Source organism: Abramis brama (genome assembly GCF_963993115.1).
Source record: "Abramis brama genome assembly, chromosome: 11".
Lineage (NCBI taxonomy): Eukaryota > Metazoa > Chordata > Actinopteri > Cypriniformes > Leuciscidae > Abramis > Abramis brama.
The window spans coordinates 26,477,410-26,494,577 of NC_139973.1; the positions used below are offsets into that span (position 1 = coordinate 26,477,410).

Below are 17,168 nucleotides of genomic sequence, written 5' to 3' on the forward strand. Positions count from 1 at the left end.
TGTTACACACTACATGAAAGGTCATTTTCAAAAATCTATAATAGGGGCCCTTTAGTATAACTCCTCCGATTGTATTCGTCTGAAAGAAGAATGTCATGTACACCTAGGAGGACTTAAGGGTGAGTAAATCATGGGCTAATTTTCAGTTTTGGGTGAACTAACTCTTTAATGCAATGCTAATCAACATAGCCTGTATCATAGAATTTAATAAAATAATATATTCTCACTCTGTGTTAAGAAGCAACATGAAACCACAGAAGTAATTTCAAACATGACTGAGATGTATTGTGATTTTGGAGCAAAACATATTAAACTCATAAATTGTAGTGTTTGACGGTATGCTAAGCAAACATACTAGCTTTCCCTGTTGTCAAGAGCAATTGTTTTATTACTAATTTTGAAAGGTAAGTCCAAGGTAAGATCATTTGAATGTTTTCATTTGAATAATTTCATAATTGAAAGCAAAGAAGGTTAAGTGAAAGGGGTATGGTTAACATGTTCAATTAAATGGTATTTTTTATTCGTTCTACCTTAAATGTGCTGGGAGGGAGCCCACTATTGCTATAGTAACGGACTACACTTTTACATGTATCATCATGCAATCTTATTTCACCATTGTTGAGGTTTTTTCAGCTTTGTACAAAGTTTGCTTCGTACATTTAGTTTAACTGTATTGTTCAGGGTACCCGCGGGGTCTTAAAAGCATTGAAAAAGTCTTAAATTTGATAATCTCAAATTAAGGCCTTAAAAGCCTTGAATTTGGTATACAAAGTCTTGGATTTCGTTACAAAGGTCTTATTATTAATATTAACTGTTACTAATGTAGACTAATTAAAAATTAGTCGCGTAACGTTGAGTCCACGTCATAGAAGAACGCGCAAAAGCGTGCGCACCCGTTACGATGGTTACTAATCAGAGCTTTTCTGTTAAAAGAACATGTTTTCTACCCGGTCTTTTCAGTAGTATCTGGCCACAACCATCCACGCGCGCTCTCTCTACATTGTTGAAGAAGCGCGGATGATCTGAAAACACAGACAAGCTGGAGTTCAGCGATCTTCATTTGAGAAGATCTGTCACGAGCCGCTTACGCTGTTTGTGCGACTAAATCTGCGATCAAAATGCAGGCTGATATACAGCAGTTTTTAATGTTGATCATTATGCGAGCAAGGATGCAATGTTTCCCGACTATCCACACGATTTCAAATGTGACATTGATTTTATACAACAGTCAAAAAAAAAAAAAAAAAAAGGGTAACATTAAGTGATGTACTACATTTTAAACAGTATTGTAAGGCTTATTGCTCTATTTTGCAACAAAATCTGTGGCTTTGACAAAGACAATGAGTTACCGCCACCTACTGGCGATTTTAATATCATATTTTTATTAATATTAAACGTTTTTTAACATTGCATATTTATTGAACATTGTTTTATTTAAAGCATTATTTATTTTTTAAAGGTATTATAAAGGTGAAAAATGAAATGGAAAAATCGATTAAATGGGGCAAATATTGTCCCTTAATGGAAAGATGTGACTGCAGTCTAAGTGGAAGAGAGGGGGTACGGCACTCTAAAAAATTGGAGATCTAAGGAAAAGGGATATGTAGAATTGCACAAGTGCTACTGCTAAAGAGTGCAATGTCAATACAGCCTGTTAGCTTAATTTTAACTTAAATTTAATTTCTCAAGCTTAATCGAATTGGCCTAGAGAGAATAATTATGACATTTTCTGTCTAAAGACTACATATTAGGGCTGCTCGATTATGGAAAAAATCATAATCACGATTATTTTGTTCAGTATTGAAATCACGATTATGTAACACGATTATTTCACATGACTTTGGGAATGTGTTGCATTTATTAAAAAGACACGGTAACACTTTACAATAATGTTAATTAGTTAACGTTAGTTAATGTGTTAACTAACATGAACTAACAATGGGCAATACATTTGTTACAGTATTTATTAATCTTTGTTAATGTTAGTTAATAGAAATCCAGCTGTTCATTGTTTGTTCATGTTAGTTCACAGTGCATTAATTAATGTTAACAAATACAACCTTTCATTTTAATAACGTATTAGTAAATGGTGAAATGAATATTAACTAAGATTAATAAATGCTGTAGAAGTATTGTTCATTATTAGTTAATGTTAACTAAGGTAGTTAACTAATGCTAATTAATGAACCTTATTGTAAAGTGCTAAAAAAAAATTCGAAATTTGAACATTTATTGTAGCCTACTTTTTGAACTATTAAAATAAATAATATAACAGATAATACTTCAATGAGTATTTTAATAATTCCCGCAGGTCTACCACTTATAATGCGGGAAATTCCCCCGCAAAGTAACATTGACTCACTTTAGCATGTAGATTGTATGAGTAGCCTAAATTAATCCACACAGATTATAATCAATCATTTTAAAACTTTCTCCAAGACGCAATTTCACAAACCGCGCGAGTGTTCAGCGCTGCTGCGTCTTCTCTCTCTCTCTCTCTCTCTCTCTCTCTCTCTCTGAATGTGTTGGATAAGGCAAGCGTCGAAACTACACTCTCGCGTTCAGGAGTCGGGACATGACGGAATTGTCAGTTGCACAATCGGGCCAGCATTGCATCGTAACTAAAGTTTATCATTTTCACTTCTTTTAAGTCTTATCAGTTTAAACATTCGAGCTGAGAGAGTTTATGGCATCGGGAGGGGCGGATGTGCGCGTGCGCGCGTCATTCAGAACATAAGATAAAATTAGAGCGTTCTTTCAAAACAGAATATGGCAAAATAATCGTTTTACTCGATTGTACTATTTTGGTAATCGTTGGGAGCCGAAATCGAAATTCAATTAATTGCACAGCCCTACTACATATAAAATAGCTGCCAAAATTAAAGTAACTGCAGTTTGACTAAAAGTAATGACTAAAAGTTGACAAAAAATGCAAACACATTTCGTCAACTAAAACTATGAAAGGCAGAATTACTCAAATGTGACTAAGACCAATAAGCATTTTCGTCTGAAGATGAAGAGTAAGACTAAATCAAAAATGGCTGCCAAAATTAACATTGGCCTACACACGTGCGCGCTACAACGCTGCTGCGTATGTATTAAATATGACTGATAATTTAAATAAAATGTTTTATTTAATTCAAGTAGTCTACTTGTACATAATAATTTTTTAGGGTTTAAAATGTATACAGATTTGACATTTTCCCCTCATACTTCTGTCGGAATTGGTACGAAGTTGGCATTGAATTTCATTTGAAATGGTATTAAAAAGGTCTTAAAAAGCCTTGAATTTATGTTGGAGGATCCTGGGGGTACCCTGATTGTTAAAGAGGGCGAGCTTTACCATTCAATTGAACTGTGTCCACGTTTTTAAGACACTTAACTTGTTACATTGTTCTTGCTCCGTCCATGCAATAACTGCGTCCATGTTATGAGCCAAGTTTTTTTATTTACTTCAACTGCTCAGTGCTCTGGTATTATGGGATGACCCATTTCAGGAGTTGCCATAATTAAAATGTAAATATATGAGCATAGCTCACTTGCATTCGCTAAAATATTGAAACGTTAGCAATACTGATTCAAAATACGAGCGCCAATGATTAAATGTCAAAGCGCGGTTTGAATGTAGCGAAGTTGAATACTTCATTTTTATTCTACTCAAGTAAAAGTAAAAGTACCACAATTAAATAAATAAAAAAAATCGAAAGTATTTGTACTAACGAAAGTATTTGTAATTAGTTATTTTCCACCTCTGTGAAAAAGTGAACATAATTTTTTTTTCACATATGATCTGGACTATAAAGCCTATTCGAACAGGACTAGTTTTCATGGAGGACGTTAGAGAAATTTGTGGAGATTTTAAGGCTGACTTCTATGTCTGTGTTTTTCTCACTCATCTGAGAAATCTAATCCCATCTGAATGTGAATGTCTGTTAGTTGTTGGGTGTAATAGAACAGCTTAACATGCTTTTAATTTTCAAAAACATTATTTTTCTCATACATATTATTGCAGTACCTGCAGTATTTCCGTTTTGTCTGAAATTCTGGGTGTGCCTCAATCAGCTAATATATTTAAATAACGTTTAGCATTTTTCAAAACATCTAATGATGTCATGATGCGTATTGAGTTAGCTCGCGTGACTACTGTACTGGGGACCTGACTGAGCTGACCTGCTCTGATTTCTACAAAGCTCACCTTCCAAAAAGCCCAGAGTGATGTGATTGGCCAGCTGAGCCAGTGCGTTGTAATTGGGCGTATGTCGTAAATGTAACGCCCCTTACCATAAACATGAGCTTCAGCTTCCAAGACTTCTAAAGCAATTGTAATGTCGTTGGCATAACTGTATAAGTTGGAGCCCAAGATTCATCCAAACACACAGCGCCTCCACAAAATGGCAACAACAGAACTTTTTAGGCAGGTTTGAAGCAGTGTTCTCTATTAGATTAATTCCCTTTTGTGGGAGACTAAGAGATTTGTAACTTTGCAGATCTTATACATGCGCACACACGGATACATTAGGTAAGATACACACTAAAGGAAAAGGAAAACCTTAAAAAGCATAATATGACCCCTTTTAAAAAAAAATCCCTTTTATTTTTAGATCCCTTTTAATCTTTACACCAGAAATCCTGACTTTGTTCTCCAACCTGCAGCCCATCACATGATTGTCGCTTTCTGATGAGATGCAAGTGTCTCAAAAATGCATTGCCGCTCCACCTCTGTGTGCAGTGTGAATGCTGTCTTGGCACTGAGCATGGGCAATGAAAAAAAGTATACTGCATATGCACTGCAAAAGTAAAACAGGTGTTAGGAAAACAATAGGGCTTAATCTTTAGAAAAACAATCAGGTGCTTGGCGCTTTTAGTGCTTTATTGCTAATAATCTTTAGCAAAACAATATAGTTTCAGAAACTTGGGAAAAGTACAGTTAAGAAGAATACTTCATTATTGTACACTGACAATCGCATCATATTTCTATAGAGGAGGAGAGAAATCCGCATTATCATTTCTCTTGATTGAATTCGTATTTCAGCTTTTTTCCAAAAACGGATGTTGAGCTAACACTATATAACCTTTTCAAATTAAGTGTTGCCTGCTGTCCTTCCTCAAGTGGAAACCTTAGAGAACGCAGTGAGCACGCAAACCACCCTCCTGAGAGAATCTCTCTGGCCCACCATTCCTCTCCAGCCTTCCTACCAGACCACCACCCAGAGACCCCCTTCCTCCACTGACATGGCCCTGTTTTCTGAAGACCAGACCATACAGCAACCAGAAAACTCATGTCACAAGGTTAACATTTTAAATTCAGCACTACTGCATCATAATGTATTCATCATAGTAAATGACAGTGATGAGCAAAAGCTAAATGATTGATAATTGTTGATTGTCCACTTGAAATTGAAGAATTCTTGTTGGTGTATTGACAGGTGTTTGTACTCAGTGAATTAAGCATGTTTACATGCACACTAATAAGCTGATCACTCCCAAAACTCAGCTTATTTAATTAACCCATTATCCTGGTTTATATGCAAACCAGTAAAAACCGGCAAAGCAAGGGAACCTGGGTTATTCCTGGTAGTGATGTAAAAACGTAATCATTTATGTATCTGATTCTAATTATTACGTTTGTTATGTGAGTTGTATGCATTTGAGATGCACAATAATACAGTTGGAAACGGTGCCATTTTGCAAGTAGAGTGCAGTTAAATGTATGAACTTTTCTGCTGATATTTCCAGTTCTCATGAAGCTCATCTCTGGCCCCATCTCTTATTCTACTTTTCTTCTTTGTCTTACAGATCGGTCACTCATCTGAATGGGTTCAGATCAATGGAGAGTTGAACACTGCTGTTTCCAGTAATTCCCTTGGGTTACCTTACATTTCTTTGTCAGACATTACTGAAAGATTTATGCCACATTCTCCGCAAACTGCTATGTGGGCAGATGACATTACATGTTAAGACATGCATGTAGAGTGATGTGCAGTAATCGGTCTGAAAGTTTTAAATGCCATTTTCAAGTTCTAGTGTAATCCTTGAGTTTATTATGAATTATTTTATGAGTTATTATTAATCCATCCTTATTTTTATTTATTTTTAAATGGAAATGCTAATTTTGTGTTTTTCTGTAGTGGAGACAGAGAAATTTGAATTATGTCAGAGGGTAGTCCATTCAGAAGAATCTGAGGATCAGGGAAAGGTGGGCTACTCACCACTTTTTGCTTGAGTACTAAAACAGCATTGTCCTCCTGAAACAATGTAATATAAACATATCAGAGAAGATTCTGCTAGTGTTAGTACTGCTTGTTGAGGTCATCAACATTTTTTATTCTCAACACTTCTCTTTTCATTTGGCATGTTGGCCTTGAAAATGTATGTCAATCAATTGATGGAGTGCAATTTATCCAGAAAAGCTGTCTTCTAATGTATAAATTAGGCAACCAGATTTATCGATGAGTTGTCTGTTTTCTGAGCACAGGTGGACACAAGAGCGATCCTGTTCTGCACCCAGCCAGGCAGACACAGAGAGGTAGTGGAAAAAGAAGAGAGAGAGGAAGAGCAAGCTAACAGATCAGCAGAAATTTGCGTTATGCATAATGACGAGAGTCAAGGTGCTGGGTAAGAAATGCAATCACATTAAAATAAATTGGTGAGAGGGAACAAAAGAACACACAAACATATAAACAGTTAAAATAGACTGAATGACAATGCAATTCATGGAGTGACTTTACTTGTGAATGTGTATATTTGTTTTTTCAGGGCTTGTTATATACAGTGAGGAAAATAAGTATTTGAACACCCTGCTATTTTGCAAGTTCTCCCACTTAGAAATCATGGAGGGGTCTGAAATTGTCATCGTAGGTGCACGTCCACTGTGAGAGACATAATCTAAAAAAAAAAATCCAGAAATCACAATGTATGATTTTTTAACTATTTATTTGTATGATACAGCTGCAAATAAGTATTTGAACACCTGAGAAAATCAATGTTAATATTTGGTACAGTAGCCTTTGTTTGCAATTACAGAGGTCAAACGTTTCCTGTAGTTTTTCACCAGGTTTGCACACACTGCAGGAGGGATTTTGGCCCACTCCTCCACACAGATCTTCTCTAGATCAGTCAGGTTTCTGGGCTGTCGCTGAGAAACACGGAGTTTGAGCTCCCTCCAAAGATTCTCTATTGGGTTTAGGTCTGGAGACTGGCTAGGCCACGCCAGAACCTTGATATGCTTCTTACAGAGCCACTCCTTGGTTATCCTGGCTGTGTGCTTCGGGTCATTGTCATGTTGGAAGACCCAGCCTCGACCCATCTTCAATGCTCCAACTGAGGGAAGGAGGTTGTTCCCCAAAATCTCGCAATACATGGCCCCGGTCATCCTCTCCTTAATACAGTGCAGTCGCCCTGTCCCATGTGCAGAAAAACACCCCCAAAGCATGATGCTACCACCCCCATGCTTCACAGTAGGGATGGTGTTCTTGGGATGGTACTCATCATTCTTCTTCCTCCAAACACGTTTAGTGGAATTATGACCAAAAAGTTCTATTTTGGTCTCATCTGACCACATGACTTTCTCCCATGACTCCTCTGGATCATCCAAATGGTCATTGGCAAACTTAAGACGGGCCTTGACATGTGCTGGTTTAAGCAGGGGAACCTTCCGTGCCATGCATGATTTCAAACCATGACGTCTTAGTGTATTACCAACAGTAACCTTGGAAACGGTGGTCCCAGCTCTTTTCAGGTCATTGACCAGCTCCTCCTGTGTAGTTCTGGGCTGATTTCTCACCTTTCTTAGGATCATTGAGACCCCACGAGGTGAGATCTTGCATGGAGCCCCAGTCCTAGGGAGATTGACAGTCATGTTTAGCTTCTTCCATTTTCTAATGATTGCTCCAACAGTGGACCTTTTTTCACCAAGCTGCTTGGCAATTTCCCCGTAGCCCTTTCCAGCCTTGTGGAGGTGTACAATTTTGTCTCTAGTGTCTTTGGACGGCTCTTTGGTCTTGGCCATGTTAGTAGTTGGATTCTTACTGATTGTATGGGGTGGACAGGTGTCTTTATGCAGCTAACGACCTCAAACAGGTGCATCTAATTTAGGATAATAAATGGAGTGGAGGTGGACATTTTAAAGGCAGACTAACAGGTCTTTGAGGGTCAGAATTCTAGCTGATAGACAGGTGTTCAAATACTTATTTGCAGCTGTATCATACAAATAAATAGTTAAAAAATCATATATTGTGATTTCTGGATTTTTTTTTTTTGATTATGTCTCTCACAGTGGACATGCACCTACGATGACAATTTCAGACCCCTCCATGATTTCCAAGTGGGAGAACTTGCAAAATAGCAGGGTGTTCAAATACTTATTTTCCTCACTGTATTAAGTAGGTCATAAACTGCATTGTTTTATTGTTTCATAATGTTTCCTGGGGTGCACATTTAGAATGTTAGTATGATTTTTACATTGAAAATGGTCATAATTTAGAAATAAAAGGCATTTTTTCTACCCTGATTTTTAGCCCTCTGATTTGAACGCTCGTTTGAAGTGGTGTGTCTGCTGTGAGAATTCAGTGTTCATCTTTGCATATGAAATAAGTATTACATGTGGAACTCTCTTGCGAGTCGAGAGAGAGAGAGAGACATACTCTAAACCAGAGGTCTTCAATCCTGCTCCTGGAGGGCCACTGTCCTGCAAAGTTTAGTTCCAACCCTAATCAAACACACCTGAATCAGCTCATCAAGCTCTTCAGAATCGCTTGAATATTCAAAGGCCAGGTGTGCTGAAGCAGGTTGGAACTAAACTCTGCAGGACAGTGGCCCTCCAGGAGCAGGATTGAAGACCTCTGCTCTAAACTTTTAGCACGTTTTTACTATTACAGCTCACAAGGTTAACTAATCGTGAAAAGTGTTGATTATAGCATTATATTTAGATCTATAGCATTATATTTGAATTGTGGCATGAAAGGTTGCATTGATGAACATTGTAGCTGATCACAGACATGTTGAGCACGTGAATGCAGTGATCTCATCATTGAAACTCAATACTTTAACAAATGCTTTCATCATAACTAACAGCGCAAACCATGGTGTAAACACGATTCGTTACAACGGGAGTTTTGGCGAGAGTCCAGAACTCAGTCACCAATAAACTTGTGCTGTTTGATTGACAGCTCCAGCGATTATAAAGGGAGCCTTCGTTGATCACTTACTGTCTGTAATTTAATCACAGTTTCAGTAACATTATTTTCATCCTACTAAGAAAAACAATGAGAAGTGGACTGTTTAGTCACTGGTTTGATTTACTGACACAAACAGCAATACATTTTGAGATGACCGCATGTCTGACTGTACATGAATCATTAAATAAATAAATGTGTATATATATATATATATATATATATATATATATATATATATATATATAAATATATAAATAGCTCTTTAAGGTAACAATTTCAGGTCACTACTTTATACAGTGAATAATGATTTTATTAATCAAAATGAACTTGGTCCACAGTCGGATGGTAAAGAATAATACTTGTTTGGCTGCTTTGCACATTTCGTGCCATCACAAACACACTGTAAAGATTTTGGAGGGCAATCTCAAAATTTTATGTTGACTTGCTGCTCTGAACATTTTTAGTTGGTTCAATTGAAATATATGAAGTAGGGATGTTCATTTAACATTTTTTTTCTTACTGACAGCTGATGCTTGTTAACCAGTCATCATCAGTTAACTGACATGATTAGAAGGTTAGATCAGAATTAAATGGAATTAGAATAGATAAGTGTCTGTGACTCATTAAAATACCTCAAAAATGTAGATTTACATGTGCAAATAGCAGCATAAACAATAGAACATGAGGATTCACACACCGTCACATCAAGCACCAGCAGTGCTTCTGTGAACACAGTAAACCAGAATAAAATATATGTGTAAATATAATAAATAGGCCTACTCAAATGAACAAAACTAAAGTGCAAATAAAGTACACGAAAAATGGAAAACTTTTCATGCATTTTGGCCGTTCATTTACACGAAAATGCCATTTTGGGGAAAACGAGGTTCAAAGTGCAAGGTTTTGAAAACAATGCCTTTACCATCTGCATGTAAACAACAAAAACATGAATTTGTGAAAATGGTACGTCATGCACATGCGTATAACATGTTCACGTATGCATATTATGTGCCCACGGGGTGTAGCGACATCAACTACTGGCCTGGCTTGCATAATACAGCCTTTTTAGTGTTAATAGCAGGGCTTAAAGTATTCCGGCACCGTGCCGGATCTCCGGCGTGCGGCCGTGAGAAAAAAAAAAAAAAAAAAAATTGGAACTTGCATGCGGTTTAATATTTTCGAGTCAATTGATTTCACCTACCAATCATATGAAAGGAACGCAGCTCTACTAACGTTACAAGCCTATCAGAAGCAGAGCAGGGCGGGGCCTGGCAACACAGTGTGATTGAGATTTATACATCACGTTAGCGTTGTCGGTGAAAGGAGCGCTAGTTCATGAAGCTTGGGGATGATGTCCTACCCACGGGCGTAATTTCCTATGGGGACACTTTCCAAAATCCCGTTGTCCCCCCCCCCCACCCCCACTCAAATTCGTTTGTTATGATGTTTAACCGCACGCCGTCATTGCCACGGAGGAGCAGGACCGAGCCTGTGTAAAATAGCTCACTGAATGTTCTAATGAGCAAGTAGCGGTTGCGGCACAGACAGCGATGAAACGCCAGAAACAATAACAGGTGACTTTAATGTCATCATGGATGAAAAGAAAGAAAGGAGATGTGAGTTGGTTGATTCAGTAAATTAGCTCAGATCAGGATAATCATATTTTCTGTCTAACGTTACACCTGTTGATAACTGAGCTAACATTAACATACACTGCTGCTTGGTAACTTCAGACTTGGCTAAATATTTAATTTTAATATTTAATTAAATATTCTGTGTAGCTTACAAAAAAAAAAAACATTCTGTGTAGGCCTACCATGAAAACGAGTCCACTTTAAACCGCAGCATTTTCTGTCAGCAATGTATGACAAGTAGCCTAACGTTAGTGCTGTCAACGTAAACACATGCGATTAATTTTTGTCCAGCTTTAACGTGTTAAAATATTTATCGCAGCGTCCGTTCTTTCTCTCATCCTTTGGGTTATATGATCATGCTCTCCTTCACGCAAATGTTTTAAACTATCAATGCGCGAGAAGACAAAAGAGAACGCGCTGTCAGTGAATGTCCTCCTGAAACACACACACACACACACACACATACATACAGAAAGACGCGCGCCAGTGTCGCAGTCGACAGCGCGCCATCGAGTTCTCTTTCGCGTTTGAACGAACCATAACACACACATTTATGCCAAAATGTCAGTTTTGTCAAGTATCTTCACAAGAACAGTCAAATGAGTTAAATACAATCTTAAATGGAAGTAAAGAGTAGAGAATGAGATGCGTGAGATCCTGTCAGCAGCGGCGGGTATTAAAGTGACAGCAATTCTCTCAGTTAGTAAAGTTAACCAAAGAACAATGGGAACAGAGAAAATTACTAACTGCTCAACGCTTAAGGATTAATCTATTTTTCATTTATAATTTATGCAGTGCGGACTGTTTTATAAACGTATTCAATTTCTATATAATTCACATCGGTTAGACAGGTAAGGTACAGGTAAATATGACATTTATTATGGGTTTAAGTGAGGATTGTTTTAAGTTCACTTAAATTAAAAGTTGTTATTTTTTTAAGCCTAATAAATGTTTCAAATTTTGGAAAAATACATTTTCATCGAGACATAAGTAGCTATATCAGCGATACTGGTCTTCATTCATAAAAATATGCCATTAACATGCTTGAAAATAAATGGTGCCAATGAAGCCCCCCCCCCCCCCCCCCCCAAAAAAAAATTTCAGGCTCAGGATTTTTTTCCACTTTAACCCCTGTAATAGGTTTGTAAACAATGTTGTAGTTGTATTTAACAATATTTTAGATTTTATCAGTTTTGACTGATATGTGTAGTGTATTACTTTAGTTTTAAAATTACTTAAATTATCTTTTTAACTGTTTACTGCGTAATAATATATCAAAATTCTTACTGTCAGTTAACAGGTTAGCCATAGGTATCCCTAATATGAACTCAATGTATTTTAACACTGCCACTTTAGTTGAATCAACTGAAGATTTTTTTTTTTTTTTCCCATTTTTATTTAAACATCAATCAACATACATATTCACATAACAACACAACCAACACACACAACCAACAACACAACATGCATACAGACATACATTGTGCTTTTACATCGTGTATATAAAGAGAAAGAGAAAGAATAACATTAGTAGATCAAAAGCAAAACCTGACGACAGCATCAATTCGTCCAGTTACAGTTATAATTGGTTTTGGAGATAATTTATGGATTTCAGGAATTGTAACACATCTCTGGCCCACTGTTTAAAAGAAGGGGGGAAGGACTGTTTTCAATTAATCAAAATTAAGCGCCTTGCCAGCAGAGAAGTAAAGGCTATACAGTCCAATTCACTTTTTGACAAAGTGTTTTTTTTCACACACAATACCAAAGATGGCAGTTAAAGGATTTGCACAAACATCTTTACTGAATATTCTACAATAAGATACAAAAATCTGCGACCAAAAAACAGACAGCCTAGGACATAACCAGAACATATGAGCTAAGGTAGCAGGGGACTGCTTACATCTTGTACATGTAGGGTCAACAGAGGAATGCATCTTTGCCAGCTTGGCCTTGGATAAATGAAGTCTATGTACCACTTTGAATTGAATAAGGCTGTCTAGCACAGATAGAAGAGCCGTGGATTCTACATTTAGCCTCATTCCATTCCTCGTCTGTCAGACAAATATTGAGGTCCATTTGCCAGGAATCTCTTTGTGCATTAACAGAAGTGGATAATAATGATATAAGTTTTATATATAAGCTAGAAATAGTGCCCCTTTGCTCCGGGTCATCAGGAAAGAGTAGGTCAATAGGGTTTGGATCGGGATGGGAAGGAAAAGAGATAAAATTTTTGCATGTGAAATCGCGTGCCTGTAGATATCTGAAAAAGTGGGTTTTAGGTATTCTAATTGCACAAAAGATAAGAAGGAACCATCAGCGAAAAGATCTTTGAATGTTAAGATTCCTTTTTCTTGCCATAGCAAGAATGCCTGGTCATTTAGAGGCTGAGTGAATCGATGATTTCTGGCAACTGGGGCACAAATTGAACCTCTCTGCCATCCAAAAAAATTGCGAATTTGGTTCCAAACCATAGGGTGCAACAAGTGAGAAATCTAGACCAGTGTTCTTCAACCCTGCTCCTGAAGGACCCCCAGTGTTGGGAAGGATACTTTCAAAATCTATTTCGTTACAGAATACATGACCAAAAATGTCATTTGTAACGTATTCCGTTACGTTACTCAATCTGAGTAACGTATTCTGAATACTTGGATTACTTCCACATTGAATTGCATTTTATAAGTGTCGGCCATCAAATCCTGCTTAATAAACAGTCCTATTCTTGCGGGTGCGGTGATGCGGTGGTGACGCGTATAAAGCACCTTAAAGCTGTCACAAAGAACCGGCAAAAGTAATAATTATATGTCAAATATAGAAAGGAGATATTTTAATTGTTTATTAATAAACAAGTGTTTTCTTTGTCAGGGTCGGCTACAAAGATGAAGTTGAAGATGCTGACTTGCAATCTTCGCAGTAGCCTAGTGAACGCGCCAGAGAGAAATGCACATTTCATACGGATTACATATGCAGAGAGCAGTTCTTTCGTGTTGAATTGTTTTGTTTAAAAGTAGACATGTCTGTGAGGCAAGCAGGGCCACTACCTTGTACGCTGAGCGCCCGTTTCACACATACTCCGTGTGCAGTGCGTATGCGCTGCGTGTTGCGGTGCGTATGCGGTAGCCTACAAGAGCAGCACGCGCTATAGTGCTTTCACATGTGTTTGCAGTGTGTAACTGATCCGCGGCTGTACCACAAACACATACACAATATTTGTATTTCAAATCCAGAAGTTATCAGCAACTTTTATTTTAAAAAAGTTTCATCACCGGTGCAATTCTCTTTGTAGCCTACACATATGCACTCTTTAATAGACGTATTCAACTTTCAAGTTTAAACAATTTAAACAACGTATAATCAATGCATTACTTCTATATAGATTATAGGCCTATATTAAGTTGTTCAAGCAAGTGGTAACAAAAATTAAAATTAAAACAATTTAAATTTAAATTAAAACTTAAAATTGACAAAAACAGCCGACTATCTATCATGCCTTTTTCTTTTGCATTTCAATTTTAATACAATAAATCTTGCATGCCACAAAAAACTTGTTTTTCAACCTCCACGAATCAGACGAGTGTTTTTCATTATTTCGCCTTGTTGAGGGTAAACTGTAGATTTTTGCTTTACCCCGGTCTTAAAGTAAAAAGATGACTGTGAAAAAAAGCAGTATTTAATTAAATACATTTATGGTGAAATTACTACATTTTCAGCTCAATCTGTGTTCATTTTGACCACAAAACATGCGCTGTCACTTTAATTCAGCGCGTGCAGCACAGCAGAAATAGACTCAGTGTGGAAACGATCGCTGCACTGCTGTATATGCACCGCAACAGGAACGGATAAACGGACCGCATCCCCGTGCAGTGTGAAAGCTCTAACCTGTTAACATTGGGTACGGAAAAAAATATGCACGCATACGCACTAGAGGGTGACACGGGAGTGGATTTTCAAACCTCTCCCGTCCCACTCCCACAAAAAAAATCCTGTCCCGTCCCAATCCCACGAAAAAACATCCAATCCCGTCCCAATCCCAGAAGAATGACTCCTATTCCCTCCCACTCCCGTGTTGTGTTTTTTTGACCGGAATCTGTCAGTTACAGTAAAAAAAAATGCATCACAATAAGTGTATTGTGATTGTCACTAACATTTTAGTAACTAAACTGATTTTTATTAGGTTTAGTGACAACATGTTACAATGTTTACATGGTACAATATCTGGTAAGCTTTTTTATTATTTCAATTCAATTCAATTATTGTGATTTGATATAATATTGACTCATTTGGATAAATATTAGGTAGGCTACACAAGATAGGCGTTATTTTTTCTCAAGAAAAAAACAACAACTCACCTAATGCTGTAAACATACAGAGAGCCCTATCAGCTGGTAGTAGGCTATTATTTAAGGTTAAAAATAACTCAAATTAAATATAATGCGTTTTTTTATTATTATAATAACAACTTTATTTAATGATACAAGTAAAAATATAATAAATAATATAGAACACATATTTAGCAAAATACTCTCTATAGCTATTTTTTTTCTTGCCAACTACGTGCTATAAGCCTATATTATGTTCATTAAATGGCTTTCCTGAGGTAAATGTGACATAATTGTTCTCCAGCTATGTTATTGACCTCTTCACGCTGATGAAAAACACTGATTGATCGATATTATGTATGAGGAATATACATTTCGGTAAGTTGTACTGTATCTTTCAACAGTGTTCATTCGTCTTTATTAACTATTAGCTAGTAGAGATGATCGGTTCACGTGTGCTAGGGATCTGTCACGTAACATTTACAAGCGCCAAAACGGTATTTATTGTTTGAATTTCGTAATAAAATTGACAGAATCTGAGAGCTGAGATTTTTTTATATCATAAAGTAACCTGCTCTGTCTAGTCTGTCGGTCTCCGTGTCCTCTTTGCTTTGCGATTTTTCTGTGCGTGAGAAAATGGATGTAATGTGTGGCGTGAGAGCGTGTGAAAAGCGTGTCTCATGCGTGTGTGGAGCACGTCATTCGCTTTACCAGCCACACCAAAGCAAACAGGAGAGCATAAAGAGAAAGGGCAAATATAATTTAGTTCAAAATTTAAATATAGAGTTTATTTATATAAACTGTATATTTGTGTATAAAGTTGGGTATCATAGTTTTATTACGATTCCCGGTCCCGCCCACTCCCGCTGATATTTTTTCCTGTCCCGTCCCAATCCCGTGATTAATAGTGATTTTGTTTCCCATCCCGCGGGATTCCCATGACCCGCGGGATTCCCGAAAAAATGTCAGCCTCTAATACGCACTGCGAACAGAGTATGTGTGAAACGTTCATTCATGAGACAATTGCTCCAGTTCATGCGCCGGTGCCTCCGTGTCCTGATTATCTGTTGTCTGATATTTAGGCTGCTACTTATTAAATCCAGGCAATTGGTTGATGAAACATTGATTCAAATTAAGATACAATTAATACAAAACGAAATTCACTTTAAAGAAAGGCTTTGTGCTTTCTGTTTGAGGTCTCTGTGAAAGTTTTAAAGCAGTCTTTTAGTGCCGCTTTCAGAGCGCTCACGTCCGTAACGGAGAACTGTCACGACCGTAACATTGTTTTTTCCTCATAAATGCGAATACGAAAAATAAAATAATGAATATTTTATGTTCTGTGGAGAGCCAACCCTTCTTCATCCGGTGAGTAGTATTTGCGCAGTGTAATTCATAGAATTAAAAAAAATATATATTTTGCCAGCTAAAAGTTAAAGATTTGTTTGTGTCACGCATGTTTATTTCCCTCATATTAAATATAAAACGCATGTAGACCGATCTTTTTCTAATGTCTGGACTCCTTTATTAAGGGAGTATGGACAGACGTTTCACTATTGGTATTAATGCATTTTCTGAGAATTTATATTTCAAGTTTTGACTGCAAATGTCACGTCCATAACGCTGCCTGGAATTGACCAATTTAAAAAAAAATTATCTTCAACTAGTTTTGTGGTGTAGGTCTACGTATTTAAAAAAAAAAAAAACGTAGCCTACTTTAAGATGCTTCTTCAGGTTTGAGGTGGAGTCTTTGGACGCGGAAAGGAGGTTGGTTGCTGGCAAGCAGAGGTTGCACTGCACAGTTATATTTCGTTCTCCCTTCTCTTTCTTTAATGTGAAATGCTGTTTGAATTTCCAAGATATAAACGCATTCTTGCCCTGGCTCTGTTGTTCCGGCTCCATCTCTACCTCTAGCTCCCGCTGCTCCTCTTCCGACTCCATTGTGACTGATCACGCAAACCGCGCATTTTTTTTCGTTTTCATATTGGGGCTTCTGGGAAATGCATGGAGTTACCTTAATTTATTTAGAGAGTGAATAAACT

At 37.2% G+C, this 17,168-nt stretch overlaps 1 protein-coding gene across 6 annotated transcripts in view; it reads left to right on the forward strand.

Moving 5' to 3' along the window:
• LOC311092864 (centrosomal protein of 95 kDa-like) overlaps positions 1–17,168 on the forward strand; it is a 198,381-nt gene that overhangs the window by 79,346 nt on the left and 101,867 nt on the right. For all 6 annotated transcript variants that reach the window (XM_084129859.1, XM_084129861.1, XM_084129860.1 and 3 more), the window contains 4 exons: positions 5,087–5,289; positions 5,797–5,854; positions 6,129–6,196; positions 6,476–6,615. In XM_084129859.1, coding sequence (XP_083985985.1) covers positions 5,087–5,289; positions 5,797–5,854; positions 6,129–6,196; positions 6,476–6,615 — 469 coding nt within the window. The remainder of the gene's footprint in view (positions 1–5,086; positions 5,290–5,796; positions 5,855–6,128; positions 6,197–6,475; positions 6,616–17,168) is intronic.